This window comes from Alligator sinensis, unplaced genomic scaffold, assembly GCF_000455745.1.
Source record: "Alligator sinensis unplaced genomic scaffold, ASM45574v1 scaffold61_2, whole genome shotgun sequence".
NCBI lineage: Eukaryota > Metazoa > Chordata > Crocodylia > Alligatoridae > Alligator > Alligator sinensis.
Window position 1 is genome coordinate 907,411 of NW_005842108.1, and position 15,186 is coordinate 922,596.

At 43.7% G+C, this 15,186-nt stretch overlaps 2 protein-coding genes across 4 annotated transcripts in view; both read right to left on the bottom strand.

Annotated features, from left to right (window-relative positions):
- Nucleotides 1–1,411: 1,411 nt before the first annotated feature.
- Nucleotides 1,412–10,353, bottom strand: RBM43 (RNA binding motif protein 43). Of its 3 annotated transcripts, XM_025205206.1 has the most exons (5): nt 10,212–10,321; nt 4,545–4,755; nt 3,600–3,798; nt 2,974–3,068; nt 1,412–2,890 (listed from the first exon to the last, which is right to left on the bottom strand). In XM_025205206.1, the coding sequence occupies exons 2-5, from the start codon at nt 4,572–4,574 to the stop codon at nt 2,129–2,131; spliced, it is 1,086 nt and encodes a 361-aa protein (XP_025060991.1). In that variant the 5' UTR covers nt 4,575–4,755; nt 10,212–10,321; the 3' UTR covers nt 1,412–2,128. The 3 variants fall into 3 exon arrangements, with proteins under 3 accessions (XP_025060991.1, XP_006024599.1, XP_006024598.1); XM_006024537.3 differs by lacking the exon at nt 4,545–4,755 and having other exon boundaries at nt 10,212–10,353; XM_006024536.2 differs by lacking the exons at nt 4,545–4,755; nt 10,212–10,321 and adding an exon at nt 10,052–10,140.
- Nucleotides 10,354–12,070: 1,717 nt separating this feature from the next.
- The window catches only part of NMI (N-myc and STAT interactor), a 9,152-nt gene continuing 6,036 nt past the window's right edge, over nt 12,071–15,186 (bottom strand). The window contains 3 exon segments of the mRNA XM_025205207.1: nt 12,071–14,370; nt 15,127–15,183; nt 15,185–15,186. The exon segment at nt 15,185–15,186 is cut by the window's right edge and continues 63 nt beyond it. Coding sequence (XP_025060992.1) covers nt 14,170–14,370; nt 15,127–15,183; nt 15,185–15,186 — 260 coding nt within the window. The 3' untranslated portion in view covers nt 12,071–14,169.

A 15,186-nucleotide genomic window follows, 5' to 3' on the forward strand; every position in this document is an offset into this window, starting at 1 on the left:
CCCCGAGCACTCCCAGGAGTGACAAGAAATAACGGTCACAAGCTGGCAGAGAGTAGATTCAGACTAGACATCAGGAGATGCTATTTCACTGCCAGGGCAGCTAGGATCTGGAACCAACTTCCAAGAGAAGTGGTGCTGGCTCCTACCCTGGGGGTCTTTAAGAGGAGGCTGGATGAACACCTTGTCAGGGTCGTTTGACCCCAGTACTCTTTCCTACGATGGCAGGGGGTCGGACTTGATGACCTGCTCAGGTCCCATAAACTATGAATAATACAGGCAGGCAGCACTTACATAGTTCTTTACCCTCCAAATACTATACAACATTCATTAATGATGTTCTCGCACCTATCAGATAATCAGATTGCCTTTTGGTAGGAACTGTACAACCCTATGAAGTTAAAGTTACCATTCCATAAAGCTTATAAACTAGAAAATAATTAATGAATACTTATATCCACAATCTAACAAAAAATAGTTTTTTCTTTGGCAACGTGGCAGAAACCCCATTATTTGAAATACAATATCAGGCTACAAAACACAGCCAGAAACAATCAAGCAATGACAGGGGGGCATGTGACATTAAGATCTCTTCTAACTGTAATTTTTGGTAATTATGTTCATTGCTTGCTTTACAATACATTTTTGAAGTTGTTCACATGTGTACTAGAAATGATAGCTCCTCTGTTGCTCAGCTAATTCAGTGTTTGAACATGATAATCACCTACTCTGACAACCTATGCCCATTTCACTGCTGTGTTTCTTATACCTGTGTAAGCAGAACAAAAGCCAAAGTCCAAACTACAAAAATGAAAACAATTTGGACTCTAAAATTTGGAAGTAGTTGTAGAAAAAAACTGAGTTTAAGAGCTGTGCAGCTGCTATTGCAAATCATTGAGGATCCAAATGTGTGTCACTTCTGCATAAATAAGGTTGATCTTCCCCCTGCCCTCCAATACCTAATATGCATTTTTGATTGCAGAAGGGTCTCTGAATTCACTGAAAAATGAGGAAAGCCTTCTACAAGATGGCTCCAAATTCCTGTCGTGTTCTGGGAAACATAGTTCAGGGCTTAGGAGCTAATGTTTGTGCTTTTTTCCCCATCTATAAAAGCTCTTTCTTTTGGGTATGTCTCAATTACAAGGAGCTTCTCCTACAAAAAAGATACTGAAGGCAAGAGACAGTTCTCACTTTTAGAAGTTGTCTGCTTGGACAAACATACACTAATATAAAGTACCTTTTTCAACACTTACTCCCTCATTTGATTGCCTTTATATAGTGTATGACTGGTCTCTTATGCTAAGGAAAAGTCTTGTATCTCCTTACATAATCACCCCTCTTACTCTAATGTACTCCATGTCTCAAGACAGGTCAAGTGTGCCCATGTGCCCCCAGACAAAAGAAAAATGACTGGTTATCAAATAATAATTAATGCCATATAAAAGTCATATCCATGCCACATACAGTCAGGAAAATAATCAATATGTGAAGCATACAATCTTGTACTTGCTGGAAACAGAAACACAGGTAGTCTTTCAAACCTAACAAATAACTCCAAAGCCCAGGCAGGTATGTCCCAGACCTTAGAATAAAAATACTCTGAAATAACTGCAATAAACCTATGTAAACAACATAAGTTACTAGTTCCTCAAGAAGTAACTACTGTAGAGATGATAGAACAAAGACAACCTGTTCATCACCTAAACTAACTTCCATCTTTAAGCTCATGGATGTAGCAAGAGATCACTGCTGCCTGTTTTAAATTGTATTTGGGGCTGTAAACCAAATGTTCAGCCTTTAATACTGTGACAGTGTCTGTACCCACACAGTGGGACTGAACACAGAGTACAAGCTCTTCCACATCACTGCTATCAGTTGTGTGGCTTCTCTAGCATTAATGTGTAAAGAGGTACTAATATTCCTCTTAGATCCTTATGTGGAATAACGGATTGTCATTAAGGATAATGGAACAGCTATGGAGAGCAGGATGGAGCTCTAATTAATTAAAATTTGCAGAGTTCTCTGAAGTGCCAAACACTCTATAAAATATTCCAAACAGTAGGGCTTCCACCACTCCCTCTGCAAGACTGTTCTTTAGAAACTCTCACCTGGCATATCTTACCTGCAGCACCTATCTGACTATCATCTCCTGGGGGGTTTTCTGCAAGTAATGTTTTACCTTTGTTTTCATTTCTTGTGCAAACCCAAAAACGTCAGAAGAACTTCCTATAACATCTATGTGAGTCTCATAAGGAATAACCAAGACCTGTGAGTATTGGGACTGCACCCTCTTGCATGCATGCTGATACATCTGCATTTCATGTTTGCTTCTGTCAAGATGGAATCTTTTTTTTCGTAATTTGCTATGAAGTTCTGCAGACAAGTCTTCAATTTTCTTTTTGGCTTTTTCTAACTTGCTAGGATCAGAACTAGCATTGACCCTTTCAAGATACAGTATCGTGATCTCACCGTCTGTAACCTCACGACTTACAACACTCTTTTTTGCTAGACTGTCCTCATGTAAAATGTGTTTCATGTAGTAGTATACATCAGTGTCAAGAACAACCTGTTTTTCTCCATCTGCATTATGGATAAAATTATTCTTTGACTCCACAGATACTCCATGTTTCTGGGTCTTGCTGTTAGATCTTTGACTCGACATACATTTTGCTTTCTTGTCTGTCTTTGAAAGGGAATTTGCTTTTAACAACAGATTGTCTTTTAATGATTGTATTGATGGGAATGACCCTTGAACAGAAATTTGCCCATTAGGCTGTAAAGGACTGAAACTTAAAGCTGTGATGTTCTTTTGAAGTTCTTGCACCAGATCTTCTAAAACACATTTATCTCCAAAACCGGACAAATCAAGGACACACGAGATACAGGAGAAGACCTACAAACATTAGAAGAAAAATAATCAATAAAAACACCACATCAATGAATGTGCAAAAAGGACACTGTGATGGATAAACTTACATCTTCACTGTAAAGAGATACTTTCAGAGGATAGTGTCTGGGCAGCCTCTTGTCTTCTAGTTGATGTTCACCTTTCTTGAGAACATTCTCTGTAACTGAAAGGGAAATTCAAACTCAGTTGTTTTGCAGTCAAAGGATGAAATTTTACTGTCAGTCTGATTCTTGGAATACTTCACAGGTCTTGGTCTCTTTTTCTTCCCCTCTCTCAGTGTTCTCCCTAGCCATTTCCTCATGTTCACTATTCCTGCCTGATATTTTATGCATTACTCAAAATTGTTCAGAAGAGAGAGAGACAGCAGCCCAGCTCCTTAGAACATTAATTGGCAGAGATTTACTCCCCAAGGCTTGACTATAAAAATCATGTCTGTTATATAAGGCATAGATTTATTCTTTTACCAGTCTTAAAAAAACACACAACAATTCTGCAAGAAGCCTGTTCATATTCATGCTTTTAATGAGTAGGAGGAAATCCTAAAACCTGAGTTATTAAAATAAGGACATTACATCCCTGCATAGATGAAATCCCAGTAATAATAATTTACTGAAAATGTTATGTTTTATGGTTAATGTTCTAAACCTCATTCTTCTACTGCATGGTTATAATTACGTCTTTTGAACACAAATACCTTTCTGATCTTCAAATGTTATATATGCAACTCCTTTTGTTGTTGTCGGATAGACTATGCCTTCCACATCTCCACCCCTATTCTTCGCCCGCTGGAAATGAATCATCAGTATGTCAGCCATGACCTCATCTTTCAGAATGCCATCTGGAATACCAGAGACTATCACTGTTCTCTCTGATTTAGAAGCTTCTCCAGCAGCCTGTATACCAAGACAAGAGCATATGGCAAATGCAAGTAATGGCTTAGGCCTCTAGATGGTACCTCATTATGAGAGGCTCCCCAGCCCTCCCTGCTATCCATTTCACCCCCTTTCTCCTACATAAAGACTTGCTACATACAAGTTCCCACAAGAAGAGGACTTCTGAATCAGCTTTTGATTCTCTCCAAAAAAATCATAGTACTTTCCACAAAACCTCAGGCTTACTTCTCATTTACACAAAGTTCTCTTTACCATTGTGGCAGCGTAAGAGGCCTCAAGTCAACAAGAACATAATTTCCACCCACTTCAACACCCTTTGTCTTGCTAGGATAATATACATGAGAATCAAATGTTTAAACTTAAGTTGCTCCTAAAATGAGGAGTACTTGGTGTGATATTAATACAAATATTTATGCTCTAGCTTTTCATTCTGGTATTGGCAGTTTGAACTGAATTAGAAAATATTTTTATTCTATTTATTGTTCAGTAGAAACAGAACTGATTTCAATTTTAGGGGACCAAATCCAACTTCATCTGAGTTCAGGAGGACCAGGATCCTTTTATCCCATTTCCCTCTTCTGTCAGATCTGTAATTCTCAATCAGGGTGCTGCAAGATTCCTTTTAAGGGTGATGCAGGGTGTGACACAATATAAGCACTGTTAGATGTTCAAACACCTACACAGGATTCACAAAGTTAAACCCAAAGATTTCCAACAGGAATCCACAACGTCAAAAAAATTCTGACCTGTTGTAGTCCTTCTGATTTCTTTGCCATAGTTGCTCTACTACTTTTCCATAGTTAAATAACAGTGAAAGCTAAGAGCTGGCATGTTCCAAGAAATGCCTTGAGTCTGTTTTGGAGGGACAGCCTGGTACAGTTCTGGTCATCTCTGTTCTGATGTGAATCTAGTGTATATGTAGTTACTTTGCTTGGGACACCTCACAAACTCCCCATTCTGTAAACAGAAAATGCATGTCACAGGATTTTCTGTTACATTCTGGGCGCGTCTACACAAGACGCTACACCTCTGTAGTAACACGCTACGGTAACGTAGCACCGGCAGGCAAAAACCATGACACCACAAGCACGACACTCCCTTGGTACAGTGTCGCTAAGGACTAACTGACAGCGCAGTAACAACGGTGCTGTAGGGGCAGGTGTAGACGTGCCATCTGTTGAGAAAATCAGTCTCCTTCCACATTCATCACAGAAAAACAAATAGTAGTATTTTACTGGAATACTGTAACAGAATTACTGTAAAGTGTTTATAGACTGACTGAGGTTTGCAACAGTTCATTGACTTGCAGAAGAAAATATAATTTTAGCAGGTCTATATGGAGGCACTTGTAAAAACAATATTCTCAATAATTTCTGAGTGGTTGCAAGCAAAGTCAGTTTTTCCTTAAATTCTTCATGCTGCTTGTCAGAGCCTTCTCCTGGATCTGCACTGCAGAAGGTAGTCCAGCTGGTGCAGCAGCTAGAAAGCCTGCAAAGCATGCTGCAGGAGGATAATTTTTCATTGATGTGGATTTCGAGCTATGTCTATTATTTCCAGTCTCCTTATTTCCAAAGGGAGTGAGGAGACAAATTCAATTAAACAGTACAGTGGTACACTCTACAAATTTTAATTTGAAAAAACACAAAGCCTATTTTTTTTTATCAAGCTTCTAATCTGAAGAGCTGGCAGCTTTTACATAAAGGCAATTTCCCCAGCATAAACAGATTTCTCCTTCACCTTCAAATATGCATAACTCTGCATCATCCATGTATCACACAGAGAATGGAGGGGGACCGTTTCCCCCACTCGAGGGAGTCCCATGCAGGCACAGAGATGCCAGAACCAGCTCCACAGTCACCCTGCACGCAGCCTTCAGCACGGAGGATGGGTAGGAGTGGGGAAAACACACAGATAAGCACTCAGTTGCCACAGTTCCTTACAGACCCTTAACAGGTGGATTCCTGAAGCAACCCCTAGATTTGTAATCAATGCATAAAGCAGGGGTGGGCAATTATTTTAGCTGAAGGGCCACTTACCAAGTTTTGGTGAACTGTCAAGAGCTACATGGGTAGCCCCGCCCCTGGTTGCCATATTGGGGACAGCAGTCCTGCCCCCTAACCCCTGGAAGTCCTTCCCCTTGCCACAAAAGTACTCCTTTTGGGAGGGAGGGTGCTACCGGCTTCAAACCAGAAAAAAACCCCAAATCATATACAAAAAAATAAAACATCTACTATAACTTATTTTAATGGTATTGAAGAATGTTTTTGTACTGATTTATGTGCTTGCAAAGTGTATCTAGAAGTGATTGCATAATAGTTCAAAATAGAGCCCTACTGTATATTGTGTGGGTGGTAAGGGGTGTATGTGGGGGGGGCTGGGGAGTGGGTGTGTGGGAGGGGTGTGAGTATGGTGGGTGAGTGTGGATGGGTGTGGACTGTGTGGCTGAGGTGGAGGCTGTGGGAGGGTGTGGGGTTATGGTGGGTGTAGTGGTGGGGAGACAGAGAGAGACAGGGGCCAAGTCGCCAGCTCCATCACGTGCCGCTCTCATGGACTACATGCGAGCCTCAAACGATGCAGCCAAGCAGACCCCGTGCCCAGGCTCCACGCTCCTGCCAACCACCCTCGGTCCCCACTGGCCCCAGGGCACCAGTACAGGCTCCATGCTCCCACCCGCTACCATCACTCCCCTGCTGTTCCCCTGCTTTTCCTCCCGCATGCCCACCCACCACTGCTGCAGCTACTTCCAGCTTCCACCACCACCACTCCCCATGCCACCACCACTTTCCACAGGCCCGCCTGCTGCCATCGCCACTGCCACTTTCTGCTGCCCCCCCCGCTCCCCATACCACTGCCACTTCCCACAGCGACCTTTGCAAAACCCACTTCTCCCCAGCGACTGCGGGAACTTGGCCGGTGCTGAAACAGTGGCATTCTCTGGGGCTCCAAATGTGTCACTTCCCACAGCCCCGCACTGTCGCTTCCCATAGCCCCCCCGCTACTTCCCCCACCGCTGTTGCTTCCTGCTGGCCCCCCACAACTCCCCCTTCTTTCCGCCCCTCCACTTCCCTCTCTGGCTCCAGCCTGGCCCAGCAAGCACCAAGCAGTTCCCGACTGCTGGCCAGATTGCAGTGGTTTCCCTCATCCCTGTGTCCAATCTTATCTGACCTTACACTTGGACGGAGGGAAGGCATGGAACAGCCAAAGGGTTGCCAGGCCAGAGTCGCAGAGGCTTCCAGTTGGGGGCTAGAGGTGGGAGGAGGTTGGGGGCAGAGTGGAGCCATGAGAGCCTTACTGCTCAGCTGCTGGGTGCTGCTGCCACTGCCACCTGTCATCTTTGACAGGTAACCAGGGGCAGATAAAAAGTAATTTTCTAAAATTTTTAGGGGCCCTGTGGGCCAGATAGAATGGCCTGGCAGGCCAGATGTGGCCTGTGGGCTGTATTTTGCCCACCACTGGCATACAGCTATGAGTAGAACTAGTTGCCACTAGGGATGCACTGATAAAGATTTTCTTTAGAAATAGATCTTTTTGTTTGTTTGTTTTGCATTTATAATACACACACACACACACACACACACACGCGCGCGCGCGCGCTTCCTGCTTGCTCCAGCCTTTGATGACCAAGGCGGCGACCACCTTATTCCCATGCACATCACCTCCTCACTCAAGGCTCCTACCCACAGCCGCGCTTCCCATGAAGCCTGTGCTGCCAGCCTGGGTGCACTGGGTGGCCGTCCAGGTGAACAGCAGCACCAGACGCATTTGGAGCCCCAGAGAACGCCACTGTCTCAGCACCGGTGGGCACCACGCAGTCAAGTTCCCTCAGTCGCCAGGGAGAAGCACATTTTGTAAAGGTGCCTGATGCTTGGCAGAGCAAAATGTGAATAGAGAAGAATAACTCCCAAATTCCGGTTCAAAGTTGACAGTGACTCCACCTGCAGCCCTGGGCAAGTCACAAAATCCACTTCTTAACATGTAGGCCTCAGAAATGTGACTTATTCAGGTAAATATACTAAATCATCTACCTGAAAAGGAGGCCTGGGGGTGGACTAATCTATTAATGTTTCCAAGAGTTAAAATTTCACTTTACTTTTCTACACAATAGTATTAAGAGACTGAACCTATGCCTCCCTAATGTTATAATGCTAACACCTGTGAACACCAATGCTTATTTTAGAGAACAAGATCCACATTTGCATTCCAGTCATTTACATTGCTATTACATAAAAATTCTAAGTGATACACTTAGTAAGTTGCACGCATATGATGATTGAAAAATAAATACCATGGAGTGCTGTGATATTTGAATATTACACACTCTCAATTAAAGATTTAAGAATTGTCTTTTCAAAGTAAGATGCCCTTTCATTTATTCATTATGGCGTTGATATTATTTAATGCTTTTGGTTTTTTACATATGCCAGACAAAGATGCTGTATCATATGTTGACAGAGTTCAGAGACCTGTGAATGGAAAAGATTACTGTCATAACATTTAGACTCTCGCTGTTACAGAAATGCCAAGACATAACAAAAGAATTGATGGAAAATAAAAGTCGAATACCTGCTAGTGCAGGAGTGGGCAAAATGCGGCCCGGGGGCCAGATGCAGCCCGCCAGGCCATTCTATCTGGCCTGCAGGGTCCCTAAAAAATTTAGTAAATTAATATTTATCTGCCCTGGGCTGCCTGTCATGTGACCTTTGATGGCTTGCCAAAATTCAGTAAGCGGCCCTCTGCCCAAAATAATTGCCCGCCCCTGTGCTAATGTAAGTTGGCTTCACTGAAGTTGCACCAGTTTACAGAAAACCTGCCCCTATATATTAAGACTTGCATTGGAGCTAGACTATCCTCAGTGGTGGCAGATGACAAAACAAGGAGCAATTGTCTCAAGTTGCAGCAAGGGAAATTTACTTTAGATATTAGGAAAAACTTTCCCATTAGGAGGATAGTAAAATGCTGGAACAAGTTACCCAGAGAAGTTGTGGACTTTCCATCCTTTAAGATTTTTAAGACCCGGCTAGATAGAGCCTTGGCTAGGATGATCTAGTTGGGGATGGTCCTGCTTTGAGCGGGGGGTTGGACTAGATGACCTCCTGAGGTCTCTTTCAACCCTAATTTTCAATGATTCTGAGACTTGTATCTTCAAGGCAAAAAACCAAACACTGAATCTATAATAGTATTATTCAACTTTCCAGGCCTGTAGCCTGGATCTGTGGGGGGGAAGGGGCTCAGACCACAGGCCAGATCCTGCAGGCAAGGTCAGCCCGTGAGACGGATCAAGTGTGGGGTCGATGTGCAGGGTCAGTCTGCAAGCTGCAATCCGGTGAGTTGGCCTGGGCCCACAGGCCAGATCTGGCTATGGAGAGAACCCATGTGCTGACCCGATCCTATGTGCCAGGTCCAGCTGCAGCCTAACCCCACACACTGGCCCTACCCTGTGCACTGGAGCGATCTGTCATGCTGGGCCACATTATTCAGCTCACAAAGTTCCCCCTCTGTCTGGAAAGCAGCATTAACTGTTTCCACTCCTTCACCACCATATTTCTGGACCTGTGGGGAGCCCAATGCACTGCACAAGGCCCCCTGGGCTGAAGATGGACTGTCATTGTTTTATAACAATAGCATTGTCTTATCTCACAAGCTGGATGATTAAGGCTACAACTGGATCCATGCACGCAGGCCCCTACAGCCTGGTAGAGTCAAGGGAGCTCTGTGTAGATGCACGGACTTGGATATTATTGCAGGATCCGGTCCTTAGTTGTCTTGGCACAAAAAAAAAAAAGCCAGGGTTATCTGCTAAGTGTGCAGCCCTCGGCCCGAGGACAGGGCTTCTGCCGCCTTTGGAGCCGCAGCGTTTGCAGAGACGCGGGCCGAAGCGAGCCCAGCTCGGGAAAGCTGGCGCACGTCGCATGTGCTTCGTTCACGGGCTCCCCACGGCGGTGCCGGCTCCGCCAGCTCCTTGGCAGGCTGCCCCAGGAGACAACCCTGTCCCTACTCGGATGCCCCCCTTTGCAAGGAGCTGAGCCCGCGCTGCAACACCGCAGGTTTTCCCGGCCCGGCCCGGCCCGGCGCAGTGAGGGCCAGGGCCAGGGAGGCAGGTGCCCCGGGGCCAAAAGGGATGAGGATCACCAGCTCGGTCTCTCCCCTGCGGCCGCGGCCCATTGTTCCAACCAGCCCCTTTCCAGCCCCCGGCCCAGCCCGGCCGGGCCCGGCCGGCCGCGCACGAAGGCCCCGCGCGAGAGCAGTCACTTGCCATGTCTGTGCCCGGAGCTGCTTCCGTTTCCCCGCAGCCCCGGCCCGGCCCGGCCCCGGAGCTAGGGCGAGGGCGGGCCGCGCTGGGTGCCCGCCTTCCCTGCTCCCAGGCGCCCTAGCGAGCGCGGCCCGCGCCGCCGTCCCAGCGCTTCAAACATTACCTTGGTTGGCTTCCTCCTGAGTTCTTTGTAAATGCTTTTTCCGTCATTCTACCCCCAGCGGCAGGCTTCTTTTCAGCGCCTTCCTCACACCGCCATGCCCTTTCCACCTCGCATTTCATTACCCACTCCCGACCCGTTAACTCTCCCCCTCCCAGCTTCATGTTCCCACCCCGCAGCCCGTCTCGCGCCTGCCCCTACCTGGAGCAAAGCCCTTGACAGCTCGTCGCTGCAGCTGCTAGTCAGACCCCTGCTTGCCAGCCCTCCCCTCCAGGGCAAGTCACCGCTGTGCGGGCGGGGGACAGTCCAAGGTTTTAAAGGTGTGACTGCACCGAACTGGAGCCAGCAGTGACACCGATGACCAGGTCAAATGTTCAAAGTGCAACGTGCAACAAGATCCAAAGTGATCATTTAGAAACTCAGGTCTGAGTTTACTTCCACTCGACCCTGTTTGTTGCAGAGTGCGATAGGCCCTGGTAGAGATGGAGAAATAGATTTAGCCTCATAGCACAAATTAGCACCATAGCACATATCCGATTGTTTTGGAGATGATTCAGCCTCCCAGTTCAGTTGCTAAATGCAGAGGCCTCAAGCAGTTTTCTCAGTTTGCGATACCAAAAGCTCATGGAAGGCTTTTCATCTTTAGATCTCAAAGCACTTTTCAATGGAAGATGGGAGTTAATATTTCCCTTGTATTGTTATTATTGAATTGTGGAATCAGCTGTACCATCGGGTTTGATGGGAATGTGTCACATTCTAGGAAAGCAGTATGAAGGTGGTCCTGCTTTTATGGTATGGGTGACACGGATAGAGATGGATTAGGGTGCCCTCTCCTGTTCAGATTTCTACTAGGTTTTGCTGCAATCAAACTAAAAAGATAGCAAACTATAGTATTAGATTTTTGTGCTGTAGTAATCCCCAATCCATAATACTTTAAACACATCTATGTGGAGTCCTGGAAAACTACTTAAGGGCAGCCATGGATGAGAGAATCAGTACCCTATTCACAAACAACTTATCTAAGAGTGTGGCCAAGAACAATGAGCTACACCACATCATCTCCAAGACAGCCCTGGGCTCCTTACCTTCCACACAGATCAAGGACCTACAGCGACCTGCAGCGCACATGCCACAAGTGGCACAGGCAGCCTCTGCATATGGCATGCAGCCCAGTAGAGAGAGAGAGCAGGGATCCTAGTGGCAGACAAGGCAGAAAGCAGAGCAACAGATTGGGCAAAGAATCAGAGTGGCAATTGTGAAGGCTCTGGGGCCAATTTGTAGCATGCCTGCCAAAAAGGCTGGCCCCCACTGACAGAGTAAATGTGCCCAAGGATTTTAGAGTTTTTAACTTTTTTAATCCAAGCATTGAGCCATTCTTGAGGCTCTTTTTTCCCATCAGGAAGAGAAACAGATAGCAGAGCCTGGTACTTCTTTGATCAATTCCTGTTTATTTACCAAGAATGTATCCAAAGATCCATTCCCCTTAGTATTCAAATAGAAGATAAGTTTCTTTGCTCACAATTCTCCTCCTTTTCTGGGCCAAACTCTACCTAGGTCTACATAGGTAAGGAAAGGTGTAAGAGTATCAGGAGCCTCCTCACCCAAACCTTCAGTCACAGTGGCTGAGCAGCAGCAGAGCAAGCCAAGGTATGAGACTTGACTCAAAACCTACCGATCAGGATCAGGGATGTGGAGTGTAGATGTGTCCCAAAGATGCAAGATAAGACTATCACTCTAGCAAGAGCTTCCTCAAAGGAATTTTGAACATGTGTTCTCTCCCACACACTTCAGCCCAGAGAATATAAATTCTAACTCTATTGTATCACATAGGGGAAAATGTAGGAACAATGCTTTTACCAATATGTTGTCAAAGTGTGGAATTTATTACCCATGTATGATTTTATGTTATAGGCAGAAACTGTATCTAATGCAAAGAAATAGCAACATTTTATTATATTAAAACAATAATCTTTATATGGAATCTTTACTGTTTCATACTTTAAAACAATATTCAGCAGATTAAGTACAAAATGAGAAATTCACAAATACCATGATTCCTAAGATTACTCAAAAAAAAAAATCACCTGAGTTTTATGTTAGGCAGTTTTTCACTAGCCCCACTAGCAATAAGCTTTATTAGACCTTCTATTTAAATCTTATTCTCTAAGGATTTCTCTCTCAACTCTTATCAGTGAGATCTAGTGTAAATATCAAGAGTTACTCTCTTCATGCATTTTTTTCTTTGCAGTTTAGGGCACCTGATCTGAATAGCGTTACATTTTTCAAGGTTGTAGGCAAAGCATACAGGCCTCCCCTAGTCATTCCATATTCATATAACTTTATTTAATATTCACTTCATGTTTGTTGCTAGTATAATCAATACAAGCGCTTTGCAGGCACCAAACAGTAAGTGGAGCTGTAAGCACACAAATTTCCTTACACAGCAGTTGCAAATCAATATCAGCAATACCCGTCTTTTTTGTTTTCTAGATATAGTTTGATATTTAATGTGTTATGAATGTTCAACCTAAATGTGATTAAAATTACAATAGTTAGACTATATTGTTAATACCTTTCCTACACGAGTACAGCACAAAATTGCATTTGCACAGTAAGGTCCTTTAAACCAAGAAAGTAAATCATATTCAAGAATTTCATGAAATTGACTACGTTAAATGGAGTTAGATGTCCATTGCTGCATGCTTTACAACCAAAAAAAATCAGTTTCCTGCCAATGTGCTGCTTATATCTGAACTGTGCTTTTATCCACCTTTCCCTATATAACATACTGCAGTCTTTTGTTTTGAACTGGAGTGTGATTTTATTGTGGCTCATGGGTTAAAGCTAATTGCTCATATGGCAGATATTTTTGTCTCTAGTTCAAGAATACCAAGGACATAATTTGTCCTGCTCTCCATGTGACCCCCAATTAACCTTCTCCATACACCCTCCATTGTGAAGGTGGTAGTTTAGCACAGATCATGCAGACTAAAATCCATCAGTGATGCTCACAAGTTGATTGTTTCAATGTAGTCATAAAATAAATGATCCCCAGGTCACATTCTTAGCTAGCATATGGGTATTTTTAAATTAGGCAGCATAATGAGCATTATCAAAGAATAGCACAATTGTCAATACAAATATTCATGGAAAAGACCTGTCAAAAAACCAATACAGCCTTCAAACAGAGGAGGCAGAGGATGCAGAACTGATATTAGCTAAGAGTTCAGAGTTTGATCAGGTCCTAGAAGAGGTAACGGCATTTCAAAAGGGTCAAAAGCAGACCAAATCAGCTCTGTTACTGTTCCCTACAGCATAATATAGCCCAGAAAGGTGCCAACATGTTGAATAAACTGGTGCCATTTCTGTATATTCTCCTTCCTTCCAGATAATAAACATGTTTGTAGTATTTTACTTTCTTAATTGCCGTCATGTGATACAAAAATCTTATGCAATTACAAAATAATAGTTTGGACTATGGGAGCACCCAAGACCCTCATCAGGATGGGAGTCAACTGACCTATCCCCTGTAGCTATTTAAAACAAGCATATAAACCTAAAGGCACTTTTCTGCAGAGCTGTGCAAAGCTTTCCTGACAAAGTCAGGGGGAATCTACCTCATCTGGGCTTTTGTTACCAATCTGAAGCTCAGGTCAGATTTGCAGAAGGTAGTCTAGGCTCAGGTTTGAAACGTTTATAAGATTTATGGTTTTGACAGAATCATGTATACAAGACAAACTCTAAGGTTTCAGATGAGTTTTGTTATGAGTATCTCAGCCATGTGTGAATTATTTTCTTGGCACATGCAAAGAACCTCTGCAAACCTGGTTCGCTGAGTATCAGAGAGTTCTGCTCTCAAGATCAAAAGAAAGCATAATTGTTATAAAAGCTATATTTCTGCAAAATGTCTCCCTGATAATATGAAGCGTCTGGCAAAGGTTAAGGGTCCATTTGCTGTACTTCATGCAACTTTCTCAACATCCTCCTCAAAATAGGCTTGTTTGGTTTGGTTTGATACATATTTGATATTCTCAATTTCCCCGCCTCCGTTGCTTGGCTTTTGAAAATGTATCTCAATGATGTCCTGTGTGCTTTCCTCATCTTCCTCAACCTCTTGAATTCCTGTGAGCAGGATGGTCCTTGTAGAAATTCCAAAATAAGCCTGGTGAGAAAAAAAAAATTAAAATAAAATTTAAAAATTGCAGTATGTCAGGTATTAAACATAAATCACTGATAGATATACATAATAAAAATGTTGGTACAGATGAAGATATTGCTATCAACTTGGCTTTCATCTTTGTATTTTCTACTATGTTCTAGGTCCGCCACTGAAAAAAAAAATCAATGGAAGGTCTGAACCTTATTGTGTCAGACTCCTTTATTCAGGAGGAAGATGTGGCCTCTTTAGCCCCTCTGTCATAAATTCCTTATTATAAATAACAGTTGGTCAAGATCTCAGCAGAAATAGATCAACACTACTCCACTGCACACATAACAGTGTTAACATCACACGGCACTCTTAAAAGGTTCCTGCAGCACCCTGGTTGAGAATCACTCGTCTAACCATACCCGATGCTCCATCTACCAGCTAAAACTATCAACAATGGGCTCAATTAGCGCTATATGTGGTAGCCTGTTTATATTGACACATCTTACTGCTTTATGGCTGTTCTAGATCTCTATAGTAACATAGACATTGAAGCACATTGCTACTGCAGTACTAGAACACAATAAAATAGCTGGTCTCTTTTGCATCTCTTTACAAGTCCTAGAATCATCACTGGAAAAATAACTCATAGGAAATTCCCTCTTGCTACAAAGCTGAGACCTACAGCAGCTTCCTTGCAATTCTGTTACCAAGAAGGTTGTGTCTACATCACCCATTCCCAAAGCACAGCTTGTTTACTCATTAATTTACCTGAAACTTTTCCAAATGCTTTTCTATGACTGGGGAAACAGAAACAGAAACAGAGCGTCG